The 15,779-nt window shown below is 32.8% G+C and overlaps 2 protein-coding genes across 3 annotated transcripts; one reads left to right on the plus strand and one right to left on the minus strand.

Moving 5' to 3' along the window:
* The first annotated feature begins 4,611 nt into the window (after positions 1-4,611).
* On the plus strand, positions 4,612-10,494 carry LOC140834242 (transcription factor TGA2.3-like). The gene is made up of 11 exons (XM_073198992.1): positions 4,612-4,932; positions 5,070-5,173; positions 5,281-5,357; positions 5,450-5,650; positions 8,410-8,487; positions 8,585-8,644; positions 8,751-8,828; positions 8,909-8,966; positions 9,069-9,340; positions 9,604-9,849; positions 10,148-10,494. Exons 1-11 carry the CDS (start codon positions 4,829-4,831, stop codon positions 10,292-10,294), a joined length of 1,425 nt encoding a protein of 474 aa, XP_073055093.1. The 5' UTR covers positions 4,612-4,828; the 3' UTR covers positions 10,295-10,494.
* A 2,195-nt stretch (positions 10,495-12,689) lies between these two features.
* On the minus strand, positions 12,690-15,344 carry LOC140833468 (uncharacterized). 2 transcript variants are annotated; one of them, XM_073197807.1, is made up of 5 exons: positions 15,014-15,344; positions 14,476-14,579; positions 14,181-14,352; positions 13,923-14,045; positions 12,690-13,581 (listed from the first exon to the last, which is right to left on the minus strand). In XM_073197807.1, exons 1-5 carry the CDS (start codon positions 15,203-15,205, stop codon positions 13,225-13,227), a joined length of 948 nt encoding a protein of 315 aa, XP_073053908.1. In that variant the 5' UTR covers positions 15,206-15,344; the 3' UTR covers positions 12,690-13,224. The 2 variants fall into 2 exon arrangements, with proteins under 2 accessions (XP_073053908.1, XP_073053906.1); XM_073197805.1 differs by having other exon boundaries at positions 12,690-13,599.
* Between the last annotated feature and the right edge of the window lie 435 nt (positions 15,345-15,779).

A 15,779-nucleotide genomic window follows, 5' to 3' on the forward strand; every position in this document is an offset into this window, starting at 1 on the left:
GCATGACAGCCTCTTCATGCATAAATAGCAAGAGTTTTAAATCATAAAACTTGAGTTCTTGGCATAAAAAGGAAATTAATACAAGGGTTTATATTTTTTCATGCAAACATGCATAAAACATATATTATGGTGTGATAGATGAGAAAATGAGATTAAGACATGTCTTTGCGTTTATTACGCACGAAAAACGAGTTGAGATGCGAAGAACGTCGCCGTAGGGAGGACCTTGTTGATTTTCCTCCAAACTTGCGTGAATTTCCTCTCAAAATCGTGGGTGTATGCGTGTGTTTTGCTGCTAGGAAGAGTCCTAGCTCTTTGAGGGGTGAGGCCTATCATTTAATATGTGTAAGATAGGGTTTCGGGGCTTATTATTATTATTTTTTTATCTAAAATAGTATGGAAAGGTTTAGGCCCAATAACATGGGTATAATAGGCTCATTGGGTAATATTTAAAATATTTTGTTTATGAAAGTTCATGAATATTAGCCGAGTTATCAAAAAATCATTATTTTTATCGAAAATCGATTATCGGTTTAAAATACGACTCATCGTATAAATACACATCATTTTCAAAAATCTTATTTAAAATATACCACACATTAAACAATTAAAAATAATTATATAATAAAAATATTTTCCTTTATATGGTCCCCGGTCTTCGTTCCTCGATCGCGTCTCGAATAACATTTAAAACACAGTTTTATACATTATAACAGAAAATATATTTTAAGCATGTGATCATGCGCATCATAATTAATTCATGTCATAAAACTATTCAATCAGTCATTTTCTTTTTTTTCCTAGATTTGCACGCGACTGGATTACGTTTTCGTATTTTTGGACCTTTCAAAAATAATATGTGTATATTAGGATGACTTACTAATGTTATTTAATATTTTAAAATACACATGGTGCGTAGTTATCATGAAATATAATTAAATACTTAGCATGACCTGAAAAGTACTTAATTTGATATAGCCAATACATGATTTCTTCAATGTCGATACTAAAATTTGATGAGAAAATATTCGGTATTCGAGGAGCCACCACAAATGAAGTTTGTGTTGGTGTTGTTAGGGAAGATGCATTATGATATCTTATTAATTTGTTTTTATATTTAAATAATTATGTTGCGTTGGTATCATGGAACACGGTTCAGTACATAATTCTACTTAAAAATACTTAATTTTATTTAACGTATTTGTGATTTTTGTCATGTTAATTAGGCCTAAAAAGTACTTAATTTAATGTTCAAGTGATCACCATAAACGAAGTCTTCCTCGAGTTTCCATTGAAAATGCACTATGATGAAGTACTCATGTGATTTAATACAAAAAAACATGTTTTCGCTAACCTTTGAACACAAGTAAGTACTTAAATTAAAATATCATATATCTTATTTGGTCTATTTGATGCTTATGTTTTTTTGAAAATACTTTTTATATTTGAGTGGTCACCATAAATGAAATCCCCACCTAGTTTCTGTTAAAGATGCATTACGATGAATTATTTACGTGGTTTATTATAAAAAAAAAAAAAAAACATGTTCTCCACTAATCATCGAACACAAGTTCTTAATATAGCATACAAAGTACCTAAATTCAAATGTCAGATACCTTACGCCATCTTCAACTACAAATCTATTTTGGTGCAAATTTTACACTAAAATAGTGCGATTTCTGCACTAAATACAACATCTATCTTCAACCCATTTACTCCAAATCTTACGCCAAAAAAATATTTTCGAAATATTACTTTTATTTTACATATAGTAATTATTATATTTAATTTAATATATTTTTTATTATGACAATGTTTTATTATCAAAAAATTTAAATAATAATAATATGTGTTTTATTATTTAATATATTCAATTACTGTATTTGTATTTAAATTATGTGTTTCAAGTTGCATTTGTATTTCAATTATCTTTTTCAATTTATTTTTGAATTGTATTGGTATGTTAATTTTTTTACTTTTGTATTAAAAGTATATTAATTATAAATCATTAAATCAAAATACTCCTTAATTATTAATAATTAACATAAATAAATAAAATTTTAAAAATCAACAATTATTATATTTAAATTTATATGATTAAATATCTAATTAATAATTAACATAAATAAATAAAATTTTAAAAATCAACAATTATTATATTTAAATTTATATGATTAAATATCTAATTATTAAAGAAATAAAATAATTATTATATTATTATTTAAATAATATTTATAAATTTTTATACTAATATTTATAATAAATACAAAAAAAAAATATAAACATCTGCGCCAAATTTGACATAGAGGTCTCCTTTTGTGCCACCTCTGCGTCAAATTTGGGGTAGAGCCAAAATAGCGCAACCCCCATTTGAAGGATTTTGGCTGCTCCAAAATAGTGTCATGACGTTCTCATAATCAAATACGAGTGAATACTAACTTTAATTTAAAAGTATTTAAATAAGGGATTTTGCCCATCTGATGTCCATTTTTTGTTAGAAAATACACTTGTATTATACTTGATAGTATTCATTCGTACTACTTATTGTTATTCATAAAAATACAATAAAATAATTAATTTGATATTATACTTATTAGTATTCATTCACAATACTATTGATAGTCATACATGATACTTAAGAATACTCATCCATACTACTTACTGATAATCATCCATTATACTTATTATGATTCTTTAGTCATATGTATGAATATTCATTAATAATAATGTATTAAGTAATAATACTTATTAATATTCATGAAATATAGGACACTTGAATAGAGCTTATACTTTGAAATATTCATTAATAATACTTGTTGAAAACTCTCTCAAGTTAAGTATCATCATGTTATTTCATAAGTGCCAATATATATAATGGTTGGGTGCAATACTTGTTGAAAATTTGTGAAATTGTATGATTTAAAATATTTGAGTTGCAACATTACCATCAGCTATAACTTTTGGTAGAACGACAGACGATATGTCCTATATATATTATGAATGAATACTAATATATAATATCAACTCAAGTATTATCTTGATATACCATGAATACCAATACGTATTATGAATGAATATTAATGTTACCAAAAAAATAGAAGAATGATTATTTTAATAAGTTGAGTAATCAATCATAATACTTATAAATGAATCTTCATAACTGATATAAAAAGTATAACTAATGAATACAAATAAGTATTATAAATGATTATTCTCATAAGTTGATTAATCATTCATAATATTTATGAATTAATTCTCATAAGGGTAATGAAAAATACCTAAAAAGTCAACTCAGACATTGACTTCATTAATAATGACCACTCGCAAAATTGAGTATTTTATCACCCAAAACTGAGTATCACAAGACAAAATAAGATATTTTTTAGCACAAAGTAAGTACGATTTAATGTCAAATTAATGCTTGTCGTATTTCAAAATATGTACATAACATATTTATTTTTAAAAAATAAATAACATTACTGGGTCATCCTAATACATTTTCAATGACAACACCAACACAAACTTCATTTATAGTGGCCACTTGAAGATCGATTATTTTCTCATCAAAATTGAGTGTCAATATAGCAAAATCAGGTATATGTTAAATCAAATTAAATATTTTTAAGCTTAACTGATATTTAATTGTATTCTATTATAGCTACTAATTATTTTAATTTATAAATAACATTAATAAAAATTATAATGTCTCTTCTCTAACAACATCAACACGCACGGTTCTACCACATAATCTCATTAACCTCAAATCCATCAGTAACAGTGAATTGCATGTAACAAACGTCCTTTTAAGACAAAACAGTATTTATGAGGGCATATCGTGGCATTTAATTTGTTGCTGCTCCCCGCATAATGAAAAATTATATATAGGGTAAATAGAAACTGAAATGAATGTATAAGAAGTAGGTTGATCCAAGTGCGCATTCCAATGGTTTTTATTTTCCACCGTTAATTAGAACAGTTGGGATTTAGATTTTCCAATTTCAGACAGTTTTCATATAAATTGAGTGTGTGTGTGTGTCTCTGTATATATATATATATATATATATATATATATATTAAATGATAGAGTTCCAATTTTCACAGTTTTTATATGTATTGAGTTTCTACAGTAATTTACTTAAAAATATATGAACAATTTTTCCACACACAAATATCATATTAAATTGATCTATAAAATTTATAAAACATATATAAATATAAATATATATATATATAATTAATGACGACAAAACTGTAGGTTCCACGTTCCACGCACATTAGGGTACCACTTGTTGGGGCAAAGTGGTACACTCCAAGGGAAAAGGGTCTGTCTGATGGACACTGTGGAAATTGAACAAAGCATAAATGTAGGAAATTTAAGTGGTAGAGCTAGCAAGAGAGCTGATTATTTTTATTTATTATAAATTCTCACGTTATCTCAGTATATATTATATTTATATGGATTTTTATTTTTCAAATCTATTAATTAATTGATTATAATTAATTTCACATGCGTCGCCAAAGTTCTTATCTTCTCCATTGTGGGGTGGTAAATTAAATTTAATATATTATATATATATATATATATATATATATATATATATATATATATAAAGCGACACCACTTCGGTACGCTATCCTCTGTCGAAATAGATTGCTTCCAACATCTGCCTTTTTAACCTTTCCTTGTATATTTTTTTATCACTGTCATTCCTCCTTTCTACTCGATACTTTTCCCAACTTCTCAGACCTTATCCCGTTCTCCGGGTGTTGTATTGTGTTTCACACGCGGAGATCTTGACGGTGTTACGAATATCATCTCATGCTGTGAATGTGTGAAAGAAAAATGCAAAGCTTCAAAGCTTCAGTTCACCACACTATGTCTCTCGCAAACAATGATCTTTTTTGTCACTCCAACTCACCATTTTACTACAGGTGCATGTTTGAAGCTTTGGTTTTTGCTGTAAAAGTTGCATGCTTGATTTTTTCGACATGGGTTTTCTGTGTGGTTGGATCGTTTAGTTCTATGTTCATGTGTTATGTGTTGTAACTGTAAGCATATGTGTATGTAGAGTTGATGAAGGCAGTGGAAGTGGTACCCGTTTTGCGGAACTCGGGGAGCTCGAGCAGTCAACTGGAAATGGTCCATTTGATCATGCTGTTAATTTGACAATAAGTAATATTGTTCTTCGTTTCTAAACATGGTTTCATTTTTCAAATTGTTTCTCTATTTCTTCGTTCATGGTAACCACTAGCCAGAAACTTATTTTCTACTATTTGTAGACTCGATATACAATGATCCAAATGCGAGCAGTGTTTCTGTTTTGTCGAACAACTTACAGTTCGGTGGAATCAACGCTGTAAGTCTTCCGAAGGATCTTGTTTTCATTTGCACACAAGGTTTGGTGTTCTAGCTCGTTCGTTATTGTGTGTTTGTTTTTTTTTTCTGTAGAGTTTGGGTTCGTCTGAGATGGGATCAGCAGTTGGAGGAGTGGACTCAGCCCAGTTCATGTTGCAGAAGGGAGGAATGATGACTGTTGGCGGCGGTGGAGCTTTGGGAAACGGGCCTTTTGAGAACTGGGGCGACTCCGGCGTGGTGGCAGATCATAGCCAACAGACTGATGCGTCTACAGATACTGATGAAAAGAATCAGGTCTTTTTTCTACCACGTGGGAAAGTGCCTTAGCCTTCAAAAACCTATATTTGTCGCTTTTAGACGACGCCTATAATTAATTGATCAAAATTAGTTATTCCATGTTTTCTTTTATATATATATATATATAAACTAATTTTTTGGTGTTACAGGCAGTTTAAATAATAATATATATTAATTAATAAAGTATTAAAATTTTAATGGATATCATGTGTAGTTTAACTGATAAAATCTTTATTTTTGAACATAAAATTGTAGATTCAATTCTATCTTTTTTTTAATTTCTAATTTATATTTCAAAATTGTAGCGTAATTTCTCGTTATTTTTTATAATTTAATTTTAATCATTGTTTAAATATCATTATAAAAAATATTGTATACGTGATCTTGAATTCTTTTCATATACTTGAGCATTGAAAATAAAATTTCAGTTGTTAATGTTCTAAAATGTTACTAACCCCGTTGTTATTAAAGATTACTTTATTCAGTTGTTAATTCTTTCAATTTTTTTGTTTTATGAGACAAAACTTTAATCCGATTCGAAATTCGAATCATGATTTTTTTTTTTAAATTGAAGTTTGAATTATGTCGATATAGCAGTGACGGACGTTATTTTTATAATATTAGGCATGTTGGGGTCCCACGGAAGGGTAGAGTACTGTTTTTCAAAAGCGACATATGATTGCTGTGTGTATTAAATATAGGATAATATTATATATGTATATATTTTCCCCGATGGGAGGAGACCATTGTTATAATCTCTATATCTAGACTTAAATGATCTGCATAGTGTGAGGCATACACATGTCTTGTATGAGTGAGTCTCATGTGAGACCGTCTCACGGATCATAATCTGTGAGACGGGTCAATCCTACCCATATTCACAATAAAAAGTAATACTCTTAACATAAAAAGTAATACTTTTTCATGGGTGACCCAAATAAGAGACCCGTCTCACAAATACGACCCGTGAGACCGTCTCACACAAGTTTTTGCCGTCTTGTATATATTATTATTATTATTAATTTTATTTTATTAAATAATATTAAATAATTAATACGAAATTATTTTCAACTAAGAAGAATGGTTCGATTTAAAAAGAAAATTTTGTTTTGATTTTTTTCTATCTAACATACAGAGGGATTTCATGCGGTTTTTAGTAGAGTAAAAAGAATAATTATGAAATTAAATATTTTAGTATCTTTTGACTGGTCATTCTAAAAATTTCAAATTTGATAATATAGTATAGATTTATGTGTATAGTAAAATGTCAACTTTGCCCTTATCTTTTGCCGCTTCTTCGAACGTTATCCTGTTTCCCTCTTCTTCGTCTCCTACGGAAAACTTGTGTGAGACGGTCTCACAGGTCGTATCTGTGAGACGAATCTCTTATTTGGATTACCCATGAAAAAGTATTACTTTTTATGTTAAGAGTATTACTTTTTATTGTCTCACAGATTTTGATCCGTGAGACGGCCATTTTTCCATTTTTCCATCTCCATTACGGATATTGAATTCCCAAAACTTTTAGATCGAGTTTGGAATTCAATATTTACCCAGCTATTTTTCATGACATGCGAATTTCTTCCCGCAATGATGAAAAGCTAAAAATAATATTTCATCCAAGTTCTTTAATTTTTAAATCTCCCCTCTATTCATTTACTTGCTCCCCAGTAGCTTTGTATGATAGATTTTAGTTTACGTTTCTTTTAAAATCTTGATACTTCTGAACAGTGGCGGAGCTACCGCTTACCTCGGGCGGTTCAATTTTTTTTATAAAAAATTATATGTAAATTTTGTATACTTTTGGAATAATATGATATTAGGCCGGGTAGATCAATTTAAAATAATAAAAGATTTTAAAGTTTACAATTCTAGCTCGATCATAGTCATATTTCTGAGTCCGACACGGCTTCTGAAGTTAAATTCAATATTTGGAGTACTTTGTACCCATATACATTTTGATATGAGATGTTGAGTATCTATCGAATGCGTGGACTTGCTAAAGTTTGACTGCATTTACTATTTTCTTGAGTTGAGGATGGCAGAGGAATCACTTAGAAATTCTTTAAAAAAAACCAACTTCTCAATTTTCCAAGCTTTGAATTTTCATTTGTTTGGTGGTGTAAATCAATTCGTATTGAAGTGTGTTCGAAATTACCTTTTTTATAATAAAATTCTTAGATGCATCGTAATGTACAGACGCGGGAAGCCCGAGCCAGCAGCTCCAGTTATGTTGCTTCCCAGGATATTACTGTACTGAAGTAAATGAAGTTCCTCCAAGATAGCGAGTTGTGGTTGTAATATTAAAGTCTGTACAGAATCTAACTGTTGGTTACGACAATAAGTATGTAGGGTTCTTGAGATCTTGCAATAGAGATCTGGTAGGCCATGTATGTTTACAGTTTGACAGTGTATTCATGCGGTGTTATATTATGTCTCACTTGGGTTCTAGTTGCATATTTGTTTCTTTCCTCAAAATTGCAAGGGAAAAAAAGAACGAAAAGACAAGGATAAAAAACTATTAGATAATCGATGAAACTTGAATCTGGAGCATGTTATGCTTGCTTCTTATGGAAGTTATGTTGGTGGATTTATTTAAAGTTTCCTTGAACTAGAAATTAACAAGAAGCTTATAAAAAATTTCTTTGTGAGGGAAGCTTTTGTTCTTTCATGTTTTTTTATTGTTGAAATAAAAGGTGGCTGGCTTGAAATTTATGGTGATGGGGATGATTTTGATTTGGGTTTGTACTTTTTAGTTCCCTGGAGTCCATAACGAAAGATTGACAACTTTGGGTTCGACTGACCCTTCTGACGGAAAAACTGGAGAGCAGAAGGTTGATTTTTTACGTTGCAGTTGTCTCATTTTCATTTGAAATAGAATGTAACTTTGTAGTGATTGTTTTGTTTGTTTCTGTTGCTCTTTTTTTTTAGGTACTTCGTAGGCTGGCTCAGAACCGGGAAGCTGCAAAGAAAAGTCGAATTAGGAAGAAAGTATACGTTAATCTATTGAATTTATTATCCTTTATGAACAAGTTCGATTAAGTAGGGAAAAGCTCGGGATCAAGTTTACTTCCCTGTCCTAATCTTTGTGTTTTAGGCTTATGTTCAACAACTGGAGAGTAGCCGACAAAAGCTTACCCAACTAGAGCAGGAGTTGAAACGAGCTCGACAGCAGGTGCTTTTCTCTTTGTCATATGCAATGTGTTGATACAAAATTAAATTGAAAATACACAACGCCTTCATATTTAAATGCAGGGCATCTTTGCTACGCCTGGATTCACGGGAGATCATAGTCATTCTAACAGTGGAAATGGTTGGTGAAGTTGCGAAATGATATCATCTTTCAATCAAGATTTAATCAATTATGAAAACCATTCCTTAGTTTTTAGAAGCGATGCAATTATACTTTGTGTAGGGGCTTTGGCATTTGACATGGAATATGCTCGATGGCGCGAAGAACATAAAATCCTGATAGAGGATCTGAGATCGGCTGTGAATTCTAACGTGGGAGACAGTGAACTACGGGGTAATGTTGATGCGGTGATGTCCCATTATGATGAAGTGTTCAGATTGAAGAGTGTAGGTGCAAAATCCGATGTGTTTCACATGCTCTCTGGTATGTGGAAGGCTCCTACTGAAAGATGTTTCATGTGGTTAGGAGGCTTCCGTTCCTCTGAAGTTCTCAAGGTGATTCAACTATTACTTTATCTGTCTGGCATCTTATTTATTTTGTTCTGACGAAATGTAAAGGGAAGTCGCAGTGGATATGTGGGACGAAACATAATCTTACTTGTATGATGTGTTCTAACTTAGGATGAGTTGAAAAAACCTTTTTAATAGATGGCTTTAGGATTGTGGGAAAAATGCTCAAGAAAACTCCATAATTTTGTTGTATGTACAAAGTGGCAAGTCTTGATTTGTTCTAACCTGTTCAGTTTTCGGAATTTTAGATACCTGAAAGGCAAATTCAGCCATTAACCGAACAACAATTGATGAGAATCCGAAGTTTACAGCAATCCTCTCAACAAGCTGAGGATGCCTTATCCCAAGGAATGGAAGCTTTGCAACAAACACTCGTCGATACATTATCCTCCATCTCCTCAACTCCTCGTGACTCTGGATATGTTTCTGATTACATGGAACAAATGTCTATTGCAATGAGCAAACTCGCTGCACTCGAAAATTTCCTCCATCAGGTACAATTAATCTACCCTACATATGATTTTCCAATGATGCAGCAATCATGAATCTATGATCATGGATCCAGTAAGGGGGCTATTACCCACTCCAACAAACTTTAAAAAGAATATTGTGAGTAATATTTTTTAAAAGAGGCAAGTTTAACCCCAAACCTAATCCCAAATCAAGAATTACCACCCACCTTCATCATTACAAATCCTACGTCCAACGTTCGAATGCTTACGTGAGTACATTTTTGAACCTGTATTTCCGATTTATCAAACGTTAAGAGGTTATGTATTTGATACTTGACAGGCTGACATCTTGAGACAGCAAACTTTGCAACAATTGCAGCGAATCTTGACCACCCGTCAAGCTGCTCGTGCTCTTCTGGCCATCAATGATTACAAGTCAAGACTTCAGGCCCTGAGTTCTTTGTGGTGGGCACGCCCCAGGGAATGAACTCTTCCTTGTGTTCTTTTCACCAGACACGACTTATGTACGTTAATCTTTCTGTTTAGGATTTCTTGATTACAATGGATCCTCGGGGTGCTAGTGTACTTTTCTTTTTTATTTTTTTAAACAAATTATTTTTGGTTATGTCTAAGAAGAGTTTCCTTTGTGAAATTTTCTGATCCCTTTGTAGAAATTGTTGTTTGTTATCTGGGATTATGTTGCCTATGATTTCATGCTATTATAGTAAAATGTATCCTTTTGTTCTAGAACTACCCTCTTTCGGCATGCTAAGAGTACAGTATAGCAGCAGATGTGTAGTAATAAAAAGCTCGCAATGCGTGCGTCTAGGCTCGAGACCAGTGGAGGGTCTGCGATTGTGTCTTGACACAAGGTATGCCTCAATCTTCAACCAAGCCTGTGCCTTAACCATAAAGGCCCGGGGCCACATGTAAGCGCACCTTCGATGTAGAGATGATACATCAACAGTGAATTGCAAGATAACAACCATCCACTCCCGATGATATATTAAAAATATTTCTCTACCTCTTCTTTGATAATCTACAAAATATATATTGGGTTGTATCTTACTAAATTTTCTGAGGGTATTTCGAGTTAATCATTCTAGGGTGGTGTTTCATTTCGATTGGACGCCCAACTCGCCTTTCGCATTGCGCCTTGGCTCTATGGTACTTATAAGCCATGCCTTGCGCTTCTAATAACACATATTCAACTCGGAATCTTTGAAGTTGTCTATGGAAATTACCTACAATCACCCATAATTTTTGGCTCGCTTGTATGTTCTTCCCTTGTGATTCTTCTTCCTTCCTGCAGTGGCCACATGACAACAGAGAATTTGTCGAGGGCTTAACAAAACACGAGCGGCGTGAACTGAAGTAAAATTTTTTATGATGTAAGAACGATCATACTTGATTCGGTTTTCTTCTGGGGTGAATGATTTGTGGTAGAAAACCCCAGTCCCATTACCAGCTACTCCCCCACAAGTCAATCACCCAAGAAGGAGGAGAACATTTCTCCTGATTTCCAGGCCAATTATAATACCATCTTGGTTGCGAAATATGCGATGATGGCCCTGTGATTCGGGCTCTGTTTCCGGGCTCCGAGTTTTTCGTCAACACCATCATCATATTCAGCTATCAAATTCCTGACTTACCGCCTCAGCTCATTATAGGAAACATCATCTTCGTTACAACGACTCAAAATTCGACGACTATCTTTACTGGTGGGTATGTGACGTTCAGGCCCAAGAGTACGGGGTGATCGTTAGTACCATAAGGTTGCACGGACAATGAATGACTCCTGACAGGCTTCTAGACAAAGAGAATAAAAATGAACCGATCTCATATCAGAATGAGAGATTCCAAAAGTGTTTAGGTATAAAACTGTGCAGTTGAGAAATACGTACAAGATTTTATAGGTACTAATCATATCAATACGATGCATTTTTTTTCGGGAGTTCATCAGATAAAAACTCCAAAGTTAAGCGTGCTTTACTTGAAGTAATTCCGGTATGAGTGACCTACTAGGAATTTACCTAGTTTTACGGGTGAATGAGGATATAAACACGCTGGAAAGACTCGTCTTGATACAATATAGACAATCATCGAATCTGAGACATTGATACTCCAATTCATTACACAAGTTGCCATGTGTTTCGTGCATTTCTTGTTTGTGTTTGATGTTTTCAAATTCATATCACTGGGGATTTATAAAGTTAAGGGTAGTATGCGGAACTTACTTTGATGGTGTTCATTTTTCTCGAAGACCAAGGTAGATATATAGTGTATTGTAAATTGTTTCCGATTGGCAGCAAATGCAAATATTCAGTTCATACAAATTTCCCCATCAGTTTATCTTTAAGTTTAATTAAAAGTTGGTATTGCATTTTCTCTTTCATTGGACTTTTCTACAAGATTGTCTTAAAAATAAAATTTGAGTTCAATTCTCAAATGCTAGCTTTCCATTTTTTTTTTCAGTAAATAAAATGTATTTATCAATCGAATATATACAAATACACTAGACATATCCAGACTAAATTGTACTCAACAATTATCTCACCAATGCCAAACATGTAATTTAATTTTGAGTGCGTCTCATGTGAGACCGTCTCACGGATCATAATATGTGAAAAAAGGTCAACCCTACCCATATTCACAATAAAAAGTAATACTCTTAGGATAAAAAGTAATATTTTTTCATGGGTAATCCAAATAAGAGATCCATCTCACAAATACGATCCGTGAGACCATCTCACACAAATTTTTGTCTTAATTTTAAGAAAATCCAATCAATATCCAGGTCCAATTCATCGAACATCTTCGTATTAATAACAAATATAATATTATTTGTTTTTAGCAATTTTATACACACCTTTTCATTTATTTTAACTTCACATAATTTTCACATTACATCCTTTTCTAATAATTGCACCAAATTCCAAATCCAAACACAACAGTTTTAAAAAAATTTACCAAACAAATTCTAAGAGAACCTCAGTTGTTTGTGTCTTCACAATCCCTCATGATCACTAACATATATATTCATATTCCAACCTTTAGAAATCGTAAACTCTCTCTCGAAAGTAAAGTTTTATTTCATTCCGTGTCTCCATTGATTCCTCACAGACCTGAACTCTCAGTTCTCGTCACAGATGCTGATGAATTTGGCTCGGTTTTAAATCCAGCTCTCCATTGTGTTGTAAGAGTGCTGTAGGAAGAGGAATAGTTGTATTATTGCCACTCCCTTCAACAACTTCATCGTTTTCATCATCACTTTGATCGAAAACTACCTCTCTTGCCAGTGGCTTGGAATCAATATTTTCCTCTTCCAACGAGGTTTCCATTTCCTTAGTGTTTTCAGCTTCTAAATCCGCAGTTGTACCAGACAAGGACCTTTTATAACCTGTTATGTTCTCAGTTTCAGATACCAGAATCATGACTTTGAATGGGGTGAACTTTTTCAAATTTCAGCTCATCTTCTAATGAATCCTTTTCATCTCGAGTAGGATGAAATGTGGCTGATGATAATTTTGTTGGCTGATGATTTGGATGATCTTGGTCGTCAGGATGGGTTGATTCAGATTGAGAGAGCTTTACAGCCGCTCTGGCGGCGGCCGCCGCGTATGCTGCTGATTCGAATGCCGCTTGTGCTGCATGAGCGACATCTCTGTATTTTACCCTGTGTTTTGGCGATTCCGTGAAATCCATTTCTTCTTCTACATCATCATGTCTTTTTGAGTTGCTTTGCTGATTCCCTTTTCTTGAATCTTCATCTTTCTGATGGGGTGATAGACTCTGAAAATTGAGATTAAAGTTTTGTATTGAACTTGACGCTTTTTAATATGTAAACAGATGAAAAGAATTGTGTGAGACGCGACGTAATTGCATGTACTAACACTTTAAAATTTTGAAATTGCAAAAAACTCTCATTAAAAAAATATCTATTAAAGTATTTTTAAATCTTGAGCTCGCATATTTTTGTCCGTATACAGAAAATTAATGATTACGAGTTTCAAGCAATATCGTAATTTCACAGTATATTTACTTAACTCATTTTTAAAGGATTTTACGCGCGTAATTTTGAGCGAATTATTGAGTTGAAAGATTAGCTAATTTACCAGGACGATGGGTGGAGCAGTCGCCTCGTTTGGCATAACAATGTTCTTTTCTGTAGCAATATCTTGAAGCACCTTCATTTTACTCTCCAAGGTTGGCGTTTTTGTAGAAAACTTCTGTATTATCTGTTTGTAGGAAACAAATTATGTGCAAACTTAGAATATTTAATTGATTATTGTTTATGTTTAACTATAAGTTATAACATATGACAATGGTATAACTCAAATTTTTATAATTCGGCGAATATTTAGTATATATACCTTAGGATTCACACCACACATGTTGCGTAATTCAACTGCCCGAGCCACGAAATCCTTCCCATAACGAGAGGAGAAAATCTTGCGAATTTCTTGAAGTTCTGGAAAATCACCACATCTTGAAGCAGCATAAATTAAGCTTGATGCAGCTTCCACAATGTCATCTGGACATTCTCTGCATGAAACGACAAAACTTGAAATATATATGAAGAATGGAAAAGAAAATTTGATTTCGAGCAACAAAATTCTCAATCAGCATTCAAGAAATCAAGAAAACAGATGAGAGAAGAAGACTAACTTTTCTTGTTCGATGAGGCTGACTCTCTCAATCAACAAATGACAGTATCCTTCCATCATGGCATACACATCCAACATATTTTGCTCCTTAATCACTTGCTCAATCTGCATATCAATACAAACACACACAAAATCAGACATACAATACCATAAAATATCAATAAATCACTCGTCCCAAAGAATCCTAGACTCAAGTGTACATGCTAATTGAACATAAGGTAGAAACAGTTTAAAAAGTTATGCAAACAACATCGGTTTGATGAACTATACCACAAGTTATCAAATTATACCCCTATTTTGATGCCATATTAGGAACAAGTAATCAAAAAAATAAAAGACCATTTGTTCGATGAGACGATGAATGACTTATAACGGGTCATACGTCCCATGCATGAAAGAAGAATATATAAGCTAAAAATGTCTTTTCATTCGCATCAAAAGGGTGTATCAAGAGTATAGGAAGACACTGAAAACTAATGTCATTTGCAAGCATTAGCAAGACACTACACAGTCGCAAAACAAACAAATTAATATATTACCCTTAGAAGAGCTCTCTCATGGTAGCCGAGGTTAAGGAATTCAACGACGTCGGAACGTGCGATGTTGCCCCGAGCTTGGCGCGGGTTCTTTAACACTGACAATCTAGAAATCGCCAAATTCAGAGTCCCCTTGAATTTCGAAGTGTTGAAGCCTTTTCTCATTAAAGAATACAGTTTTCTTCTTATGCCCATAAGTAATATCTTTTCTTATTTTCTTTCCAAGAACTTGAGAGTATGTAGCTGTTGAAGAGTAGGGTCTTAGAGTACAAACAAGCGGTTGCCTATTTGCACCTTTTGCTGGTGACGAAGGGAAGAAGACTGCTGGCACCTTGAACAAAATTTGGAGATTTTATATAATAACTGCCAAAGGACGTGTGGGGTTATTTAATAATTATTTAATTAATTATGAACGAATTTATTTATTTTAGATTTGTATTGTAGTACCAAAAAAATACAAAATAATAAAAGAGATCTTTAGATTAAGTCTAAGATGTCACGCCCCGAGATCGAGGTTAGTCGATATCAGCGTTATTTAACAACCACACAATTGAAAACAACCAACCTCGTAGCACAATATAAACCAAAACCAGTTTATATCATAATTTCTAATGGATAATAACAATGTCTTTAAAATTTAATATTCAAAAAACGATAGAATTTAATGCGGAAAGGTTATAACTGAAATAAAAGCTTAAACTTAAACTAAGATATCAAAATTCACCAACCCCAAAACTGGTCCGACTCGTCTTCCTCGAGTTGATCCTCG

This window comes from Primulina eburnea, chromosome 6 (genome assembly GCF_022965805.1).
Source record: "Primulina eburnea isolate SZY01 chromosome 6, ASM2296580v1, whole genome shotgun sequence".
Lineage (NCBI taxonomy): Eukaryota > Viridiplantae > Streptophyta > Magnoliopsida > Lamiales > Gesneriaceae > Primulina > Primulina eburnea.